At 47.6% G+C, this 10,587-nt stretch overlaps 1 protein-coding gene across 1 annotated transcript in view; it reads left to right on the plus strand.

Annotated features, from left to right (window-relative positions):
- The window catches only part of LOC109297176 (glyoxylate reductase/hydroxypyruvate reductase-like), a 41,780-nt gene that overhangs the window by 24,276 nt on the left and 6,917 nt on the right, over window positions 1–10,587 (plus strand). Inside the window, exons 2-4 of the mRNA XM_019516804.1 lie at window positions 4,949–5,079; window positions 6,072–6,144; window positions 7,476–7,592. Of these exons, the coding sequence (XP_019372349.1) occupies window positions 4,949–5,079; window positions 6,072–6,144; window positions 7,476–7,592 (321 nt within the window). The remainder of the gene's footprint in view (window positions 1–4,948; window positions 5,080–6,071; window positions 6,145–7,475; window positions 7,593–10,587) is intronic.

Below are 10,587 nucleotides of genomic sequence, written 5' to 3' on the forward strand. Positions count from 1 at the left end.
TTCCTCCACCCTCATCTTCCCCTTCCCCCAACAAGCCTAGTTAAAGCTGACTGGAGGAGATCCGCCAACCTAGAAGAGAACACACCTTTGGGGGAAAGGTGAAGCCCATCCCACCCAAGCATGTCTGTCATCGCGATGTACGGGTCGTCTAGGAAGCCAAAGCCTGCCTCAAGACACCATTCCCGAAGCTGCCAGTTGGTCTCTGTGATGCATGTCTCATGTCATCTTCCATGTCCGCTCACTGGTAGGACAGAAGAGAATACCACCTGTGCACCTATCTCCCTCAGCACGTCCCCCCAGAGCGTGGTAGTCCGCCATCAGGTGATCAGGGCTTCTCCTGGCTGCATCATTAGTACCCACATGGATTAGGACCATGGGGTAGTAATCGGTGGGCTGGATCATGGCCTGGATCATCCCTGTCATGTCCTGAATCTTTGCTCTGGGCAGGCAGTAGACTTTGTGTGTTGAGGGGTCCTGGTGACAGATGGGGCCCTCTGTACCTCTCAGGATGGAGTCACCTATGACAGTCACTCGACATTTCCTCCTCCAGGACTGCTTAGCTCCTTCGGCCTGTTCGGAGCGTGGAGAGTGTGGAGTTGCCTCCTCTCCGGTTGCCTCCTCTCCTTCCTTCTCCTCAAGTGTCACCAGGGCCTCGTACCTGTTCTCCAGCCTAACTGGAGGAACTGGTACTGCTTTGCTGCGAGCAGCCCTGGTTCTGGAGGTGACCGTCTGCCACTCTGCAATGGAGGGCACCTGCCGGGGTGCTTCTTCCTTGGGTGCATGGCCCTAGAGGGAAAGGAAATAGCCATCATTTCAACAGTCTGCTGCACCATGGAGTGAAAGCCCCTCCATCTGTAGTAGGTGATGGGGATGTGAGTCCTGTCCAGGGCCTCGATGCACTGGGGGAATCCCAGGGCACAGAACCCTACCACCACTACCAGGGGGTCATGCACATACAGCACCATGTGCCCAAGCTTGTCCTGGAGGGCACGGCACACCTCCAGGATGGCTTCTCTGGCAGTGGCCTTGCCCACCCCAAAAAGATGACCCACATAGCAGAGACTGGCAGGCATGGCCAGCATGAGCAGGGTGAGGGCCAGCCAGGTGTCTAAAGGGATGGGCAGCCACATGGCAGTATCCTGTCACTCAAGGTATGGCTGGAGCTGCTCCAGTAGGTCCTGGAAGGTGGCCTAACTCATCCTGAATGCTTCCAGCCACTGCCCTTCTTCAGCCAGACAGGTTACAGGCAGCAGGTGCACCACAGCAGCGGCCCTGGGATGGTGCACTGTGGCCAGGTAGGCAATCAATGTGCATGGGGGGAGCTGGGAGGACCCAGATGGCTGTGGTGGGCCAGCACAGTGGCCAGCAGGAGCCCAGGGTGCTGGCTGCTAGGGGCAGCAGCTGGAGCAGCCATAGCATATGGAGGCAGAGATGGTGAAGAGAGAGTTGCAGCATGCTGCCTTGCACTGTAATGCTGCTCCTGGCCAGGGAAGTGGCTAGAGGGCTGCCAGCTGCTGGCAGCTGCAGCTGGAGCCTCGAGCTCCCCTCAGTGGGGGCAGGGGCCCATTTCAGGGCTGCAGGAAGTGGCACCAGTTTGCTGCTAAGAGCAACAAATCTGCTGCCAAGTCCCTGCATGTTTAGCTGCCTGCCTGGGAATGTTAACTTGCAAGTAAACTGATCTTGGATCAAATGCATGTGTAGACGTGCTCAGTCAGTAATCAAATGCATGTGTAAACGTGCTCACTGAGTAATCTGGAAAGGCAATCAGTGGATTTATTCTGTATTCACACCCGTGTATCTGAAAATAGCCAACCCAGAGCGACTGTGGGATTGCTTACAGATGAACATTAGGAAGCACACTGGTTGAGATCCATTCAAGATTTGACAGCAGACAGTGTAGTGGTCATGCCAACTCTTCAAAAGTTGCCTCATTTGTGGTTCAGACCTAGAATAAATCCATATGTTTGTGTTTGAATTTGTGTATGAAAATATTGTGATCCTTTATGAATCGAGACATGGACAGATCTAGAGTTTTGAAAAGTGGGGTGCAGATGGTGTTGTGCATCACTGTATATAACATAACATGTTTTTCTTCAGGTAAAAAGAAACTAGAAGCTTTACTAATATGCTAGGGACTTACAGTTATGTTATTCATTTTAAGATTGAAGCAAAATAGGTATTACTTTATTGGAATGTGCATTTATTTGCTATATATAGTTTGCTATATTATGTATTAAAACCACAATAAACTAGGCAAAAATACTCAGAAGTTATTGTTTCTTTAGTCCTGTAGTCATTAGAGTTAAATGTACATCATTCCGATTCATAAAACAAAATCTACCCTCTTTGAGCATCTTGACAGTACATCCAATGCTTCACTGAAAGTTATTTCTACACCTGAGTTAATGTTCACCCGAGTTAAACTTTCCACATCTGAGTTAATGTTTCTAGCTAGCTGTGGAGATTCTGCTTATGTTTGCTTTTTAGCTCTTTTTTTTGTGATTGCCAAAGTTTGAACCTTTGCAATATATTCTGACTCTCTCTCCTGCCACGTCTTGATTATTTCTTGATGTTATTAGTCGGGAGGTGTTATTTATTTTCTACCGCAGTCATGCAACGACAATCTACATATGGATTTACTGGTTCACAATCTCTATCGAATCTCTTCCTGATGACACCTGAGATTAAAGACAATTATGGAAGCACAGTTTGCTTTGGGTTAATCACTTTTCTTTATTTTCTTTTTACATTTATAACCAACTCACAGTTAAACAGACTGTGGTTATTGTATGCTTTTTGGGTGTATCTTAACTTTTGACTTTGTAAATCTTCAGTTGGCTCACTCCACTGTTACATAATATACAGTATAAATTAACTGAAACTTAACAATTAAATTATTCATTCCTTTTCTTTTCTTTGTACAGGACACACTGTCTCCAGGAAAGATCTTATCTTACCAGATTTCTCCAGGTAGTTCTGCTTCTTCATGGTGATGGAATAACCGTCACTCAGTCTCTCTCAATCATGAAGTTCTCTAAAACTCCGATTAACTTTACAAAATGTCCCAACACAAACAAGAAAACAATAAACACTCTTTTGTGTATATCCTGGAAGGTAACTGCCCTCTTTTATCTCACTGCTGCTTCAGCTGACATTCCCGCACCACTCCGAGCCTCTTCCTGGAGATGAAACTTCTTCTCCATCCACTCCCGACTCAATGTGGCTCAATCAAGCTACTTATTGCTCATAGGATTGGTCTTCAGGTGTCTTTTTCACCCCTGCAGGCTTCTTTCCATCCTCTTTTTTTTATCCCTGGAGACTCGGTAAACACGCTGCCGCGCCCTCCTCTCAGCCATTCGATCTTGAAGAGACAGCTGCTCCGGAAGCGGTGTTCTCCTTTTTTCACCTCTTCTGTCACTCCCTCGTTCTTGATCCCTCCGGCATTAGTCAACATCTCTTCACACTAGCGTTAAAAACAGTCTGCAGGGGGGTGAAATAGGACTTAGTTACATTACCAAGAGCAACTAGAAAATACCAGAACTGCTGAAGAAAGAATAGCTTAATTAGTGAAACATTAAAACTTCCTTAAAAGGTTCCTTAGCACCTATGGAAGGAAGAGTTTAGAAGGAATCAGGCAGCTTATTATAAGCCATGAAGTCAACTGAGTCCCTCACTGCTGCTTGACTAGAAATGCTGCTGCTGTGCCAGGAAGTTGCTTTTAAACTTTGGGTGGACCAGGAATTAAAGGGGGCGTGACTGTACCACTACACCTGCCCTGGATCTGCCCCTCAACAGAGGAATAGAAGTGACTCGCAAATACCACACAATGAATAGCTACTGAGCATTCACAGCACTTTATATTCTCTAAGGGCTACATCCAAACTTTGCAGCCCAATGGCCCTGTCTCAAGAGCTGCCTGAAGGAAAAACTAGGGCTCAAGAGTATATTCATGCTGCCATGCAGTGAGGCAAGGAGCAACACTGCAAAGCACACCTATTGCTCACTCCCACTCATGTTGAAGCCCAGAAATCAGGTAGTCCGCTGGTTTGGCCCAGCCCCAAGTATATGCTGCCAGGGATGCCTGAGAAAGAGCCCGAACAGGTCTTTGGGCATGTGCTTAGGGCTGTGCTATTTGGCTATACTGCTTTGGTGCATTCTGGGCAGGACTGACTGTTTCTCAACAGTGCTCTCAGGCTCCCTGCGGAGGCAGTGTAGACATGCCCAATTATTTCCCCCCTGTGAACCCCCCTGAATCAGGGGAGGAGGGGGGTTACCCCATTTCATGGAACTGCTTACTCTCTTCCACCCCATGTCCCCAGGGAGCTGCTCTAGCAGTCACATAAGGAGGAGTAGCCAGGTCTGTTCCTACCCCCTGCCTGGCCACCTCCTCGCTCAAGGGGGTGGTATTAGGAGATTAGCCCCGATTCTTCCCACACAATAGCTAGTCTGACACTGTGGGAGGTAGTTAGCCATGTTAGTCTGAAGTCAGTCAGAAGGCAGTGTACGCACTCTTATACACTAACTGAATAAGATAGGCTCATCATTAGATTCTGTAAAAGGATGTACAGAAAGCAGAGTATGAAGAAAGAGAAATTAGAATACAAAAGGCAAAGCATGGCAGAGAGCAAGATAGGAGGGAGGTGGGGCAGTGCTAGGAAAGAAAAGTAAGTGAGCAGTAAACCGGTAGGAACAAAGGAGGTCAAAAAAGCTAATCCAGGTAATGAGATAAGATGAGTTTAACCCTACTTAAACTGTACTTAACACAGTCCAGTTTGTGGATGATTTCTTATTATGCAATTTCACATTCAAACTGGGTTTTTTTTCATTTTACTCTGACCCTGAACCAAGCAGACTTTGCTGCCTAAAGAAATGAGTTGGCTCTAATTGCTTACCCCCCACCACCCCACAATGCTGACCTTGATCCACTCCACTATCGTACCTCTTGCAGATGCCACATTGAGCAATGGGATTCAGAAGACCCAGTGCCACGCTCAGAACTTCTCAAGAAGGTTGCTGGGATCCAGGGCTTGTACTGTCTCCTGACAGAGAAGATAGATGCTGAAGTCTTGGATGCAGCTGGTATGAAAGTGGATATTTTAGAGGTACTTTAGTACTGCTGGGCTGGAAGAACCAGCAGAAAGTAAGATGTCCTCCACTTCCCCAGCCCCCAAAATCTCACAGTCATATGTAGGTATGCTAGCCTGCTGACACTTTTCACTATTCCTTATTTACAGGTGGAGTGAAGGCCCAGCACTTGGAGTAGGGGCTTCTGCTTCCCCGCTCCAATGTGAGCCACTAACAAGGCATCTATGCTGGAGCAAGTTTTTTAGATTGCTGACTCTTTGGAGGGCCCTTTCCCCAGTTTGCATTAGGGCTGCATGGGGGTTCTACTGCTTGATCTTCTTGCTCTGGCTCTACTTGTGTTGACAATGATTAAAAAAAAACAAAAAACCCAACAACAGTGGATGAAAAGATGCCTCTTTAATGCAACGCTGTGAGATCAAGAAGCAAGCCCATCAAAGGGGCGTTTGCTTTTATCACCAGTTGGTCCAGTTGTTAAAGGAAAACTGGCAAGAATTCTTGTGGGTGATGTCTTTTACTAGACCAACTGTATGGTTGCTATAGACATAGGCAAGCTTTCAGGTATCATAATACCCTTCTTTAGGCCTCTGAGACAGAAGCCCACACAGCAAAGTCAAATAGAATATGGACAAAAGGCTTGCTAAATAAGGTCATTATCACCCATGACGTGCAAGGGTTAGCAAATATCAGGAAGATTATAATGGACTCTGAAGTCACTGAGGGAAATGGGATTCACACACTGATGTTCACCCTGCACATGTGACAAGAAGGGAAGGGGAGGAAGTCTCCATCTGCAGAGCATCAAGGAGACAGAGGGTATGAGATTAGTGACAGTTCAGTACTGGGCATTTCCAGAAGGAGCAATTGAAGGCAGCTAGGTATGTGCCATCGCCTATCAGTCCTGATCCCCATCAGCATGGAGCAGCCCCTGTTCAGGTGAGGCCTTCAGTATGTGAGTTATGACAGCTTGTTCTCTCTGCAAATGACAGGGCCCAGTCTGAAAGTGGTTAGCACTATGTCCGTGGGATATGACCACATTTCTCTGCAGGAACTGAAGAAGAGGTAAGGAAAACTGCTGACTTTAACCACAAGGTCTACAAATGCAGGAAACCCTTCCCCTTTCTCCTTAAGGGCTGAAGAATGGGGATACTGTAAAAGCTGTGTCTCTTGCCAGGCAATGGAGCTCCCAGCTGCTGTAATGGAGCTTGAGGCAAGGTCTGCACAATAAGCTTACTGCTGCCAGGTTCATACAACTTTGGGTAGGCTAATTAGCCATGCTGAGTGACTGTGCCAGTTAGCCCACCCCCACACTAGCCCATTTCTAGCTCTGTGCAGATGGGGCTATATCGCTAGGGACCAGCTGGCACATAGCACTACCATGTGTTGGAGGTCACAGCTGGCTACTGGGGAAGGTGAGTTTACAGCATAGGTGTAGCCCTGTTTTCTCTACATTGTGAGAAGCATTGTGCGCCCCTGGGGAAGAAAAAGGATATAGCGGAGATCTGAGAAGCTTTAGCCAGCACTAGCGTCTTCCATGGGCAAATCCAGGACTTCGTAAAAGGAGGCATAGGAGCAGTGACCGACACTGCAGGGGTGGCTACACTCCCACATGCAGCTCCCTCACCTCTCTGTGATGGACAGGCCACATTGCAGGAGGAGCAGCCAGGGTTTGTTTTTTGGTCTTTTTTAAGTCCCTGAATCAGGTAAGAATCCCACCCCTGCAGCTCTTGGCACCCCATCCTTTTCCTCTGTGCTCAGCTGCAACTCCACTTCCATTCCCACCCCGCTCACCCGCCCAGCTACTGCAACTATCCCTAGCTGACTCAGGGTTGGGAGGAGAGGGGGATGCTATACCCCAGCTGGGCTGTGCAGGAAGCCAGGCTCAGGCAGGGACAACAGCACCAGTAGCAGCACCAGCAGGTGAGTTCACCCTCCCCAACTCTACTCTTGGGCTGGCAGGGGGCACCATGGGGGACAGGGCAATAGCAGGTGGCAAAAAGGAATAGTATGGGAAGGGATATGCCACTGAGCGTGGAGGGGAAGGGCAGGAGAGGGAATTCTTACCTGATCCCAGATTTAAAAGTTCCTGTCTGCTGCTTCCACAGTGTGGTCTGAAATGGGTGTGTGACCATGCTACTGCACCTGCCTCTGGATCTGTCCCTGACTTCATTCACTGCCATAACCACCCTTTTTGACAGTCCTACCAGGACAGCCAAGGACGAGATGAGCTTTGAGACTATATTCTGCTCATGCTTAAGTCTATTTATGTCCATAATAGGTGGAATAGGATAGTCTTCAGGTGGAGATGGTCCAGGGATAGCTTTAGTTCAGTCACTCATGCATTGTGGAAACCCTGCTAATGATGCATCTGAATATTTTTTGTCTTGATACAGAGGAATCAGATTAGGATACACTCCGGATGTCTTGACAGAAGCAGTTGCTGAACTCACGGTTGCACTTCTTCTGGCAACATCTCGTCGACTGTTAGAGGCTGCGGAGAAAGCTAAGACGTAATTTTCTTTAAACCTTTCTCTATTCAAGGTAGGCAGCAAAAACTGTTTAGGGTGAGTCCACTGATAGAAAGTGAGAGACTAATGTGCTGTTGAATAAATGAGTAAGAAAAAAAAATGGAGATTTGAAGAAGTGCTTGAGGAAGATGTTATCATGTCAATGGGCAGGAGATGAGAGTTTCCCTCCCTTGCACTGAACAAGACACAAAGTCTAAGAAAAAACACAAGATGAACGAAAAGGAAAGGAAAGCAAAAGCCAGCTCCTTGCCCCATCTCTGCCAAAAAGAAATCCAGTGTCATAGACTTATGAAAAATCTGAGTGTGTCAATAAAGAAGTGAAAGGATACATCAAAATAGTGCATTTGACCTTTCAAAAAGCCTTTGCTGAAATCCTTCACAAGAAGTGACTAATGTAGGTGAAGGCACAATGGGATCTAATGCATGATCCAACACAGTCGCACTTCCTGGCATGCCACATGTGTGAGAAGGGGCGAACTCCCTCCCAGCAGGAGTTAACACAAACACAGACGCCAAGAGAGTTTTCAGGTGGGGTTATGCCGCCACTTGCCTGCTCTCTCCCTCTCGGTCAGTGTCACTCCAGCACTTCCAACCTCTTGTCCAAACAGTCTCTCTGATCAGTTCCTCTGCACGTGCTCTCTCAGATGCAGGGAGAATGCCTGGCTCAGGCCTCCACCTCCAGCCCCACAAGCTCTTGTCTCCTCTGCTTACCTCTCCAGGATCTGCTCAGTTCCTGTGGAGCCAGCCAGTTATTGTCACCAACTGGTTCAGTCCTGCAGAACAAGCTTGCAATCACTTGCTTACTGCCTGTGGCTGCGCAACAGCCCCAGAGGCATGTGGCCTGTGGGCAGCCTGCCACAACGTGATTGTGGAATTGTGCATTAGATCCCATCACACCTTATTGCTGGTGCAGAAGCAGCCTTCGTATCCCAGGCTCCCCCTGCAGTGGCAAGACGCAAGCCCCCACAGCTGCGAGTCTCACACACCCCAGTTGAGGGGCTCCCAGCCATGAGGACTCCCCATGCACCCTCAGGGCTGGAGGATCCCTGCTGCGGTGATCTCCCCACCTGGGGGTGCGTGAAGCCCCCAGACCTTGGGAATCATATCTGTCGTGACTCCTAGGGTTTGGGGGTTTTTCACTGGGCATGGTACACCCCTGTGCCTGGGAGCCCCATCAGCCAGCATGGCTCCCAGCAGCAGGGGAGAGCCTGTTACACACTTAAACTAAAGCTCGATAGCAAGCAGCTATAGAGTTAGTATACATTTTTGAGGTCTAACTTTATAGCTGGTTGAGCTTTTCATTGTGTGATACCTACTTTGCATATATAGCTCGACTCCAGGTAATAACCAGATAATTGTGCAATGCCTGTGACGTGTAGAGGGGGCCTAAAAAAATGAAGTAGTCTTGGGTTAAAAGGCAAACCACTGATTGGGATTAGTAACTGGCAAGGAGACAGAAAAACAAAAATAAAAGGATTTTATACTTTTCATTGTTGTGTAACAATAACAACAGATTTTGTTGAGAACAAACATTTGATTTATTTATTTGATCTGGAGGGTGACTACAGGCAGTAAAGTGGCAACCGCTGGAAATAATATAAAATGACTTATGAGCAGGGAACCTGGTTTCCTCTGTTTAAAATCATAAATTCTCTGATTTAAGAAAAAATCCCAAATTCTCTGATTCAAAAACCCAAACTCCACATTTTTCCACAATTAAAATGAAATGCCACAATATATATAGGTATCAGTTGAACACAATGTGTTATTTATATAGAGAGAATTTTAAAGCAATTTGAAAGCCTACCAGTGCCTCAATCATTATAATAAAATAAATCCTAAATACCTATATATTTTGGTGTTTGATTTTGGGTTTTTTGTGATAGAAAATCAGAGCTCCCCCTACCCCCTTCACTCACCAAGACATGGGTCCAGCTGAGGCTGCCTTCCCACCCCCTCCCCCCCACCACACTATGTGGTGCTGAGCAGCCTGGATATGCCGGTGCCCTGCCCCTGCCCATGCCATTGCACATCACTCCCAAGTAACAGCCCCCACAGTCCTGCAGATGCCCCTGACTCCCAATTCACAGTCCCCTGGGCCTGCCGGTACCCCTCACTCCCCACCCACAGCCCCTCATTCCTCCAGCCCTGCTGCAGCACACCCATCCACCCTGGTACCCCTCACTCCCCAACCCTTTAAAAAGAGAAAATCCAGGTTTTTCCGTGGTGAATGGAAAACTCAGATCCCTGCTTATGACAGTCTGGAGAACAGTGAGTAAACTTCAAAAGGACCTAACCAAGGCAGGCAAATAGGCCACAGATTAAATTCAAATTAATACATCAAGGGAGGAATAGTTTGGACTTCTTGCATATCTAACCAGGTTTCATTAGCTATACCCACTCAGGCTATTGACCTTGACATGATTGCAAACAGGATGTGAGGGCTGATGGCTAGTTCTCCAGCTTGTACCATGTCAGTCTGCTGTCTCAGTCCCACCTCCTCTTGGTCCCTCTGCCATGCTTTGCAGACCTCCAAGGCTCTGCTCCAGCAAAATCCCTGTCCCAGCAGACTGTCTGGCACCCTGGTGAGAGTTGTTCACCACTGGGCTCTCCAACTGGAAACTTGACCCCTTGCTTGGTCAGAGTGCACTGACTTTTACTTCCCACTCACCTGCTATTATAAGCCATCTATACATGAGCATCAAATCTGCTCCAGTGCGATATAATTACAGCACATTGGAGCAAGTTTGATTGAGTCTGCTGGAGCGTGTTAATTACCACGTTCCAGCAGACTCCAGCATCTCATGTATCAGCATGCCCATGCTTAAAAATGGTGGCAGGGGCATTTTAACTAAAGCTCATTCGATGAACTTTAGTTAAAGCACCCCACCACCATTTTTAAGCGTAGGGACACTCCAGGCACTTTAATTAAAGTGACTCTCAGAGCCCCTCTAATTAAAGCACCCCCCCCCCACAC

Source organism: Gavialis gangeticus, unplaced genomic scaffold, assembly GCF_001723915.1.
Source record: "Gavialis gangeticus isolate Ggan-Ray unplaced genomic scaffold, GavGan_comp1, whole genome shotgun sequence".
Lineage (NCBI taxonomy): Eukaryota > Metazoa > Chordata > Crocodylia > Gavialidae > Gavialis > Gavialis gangeticus.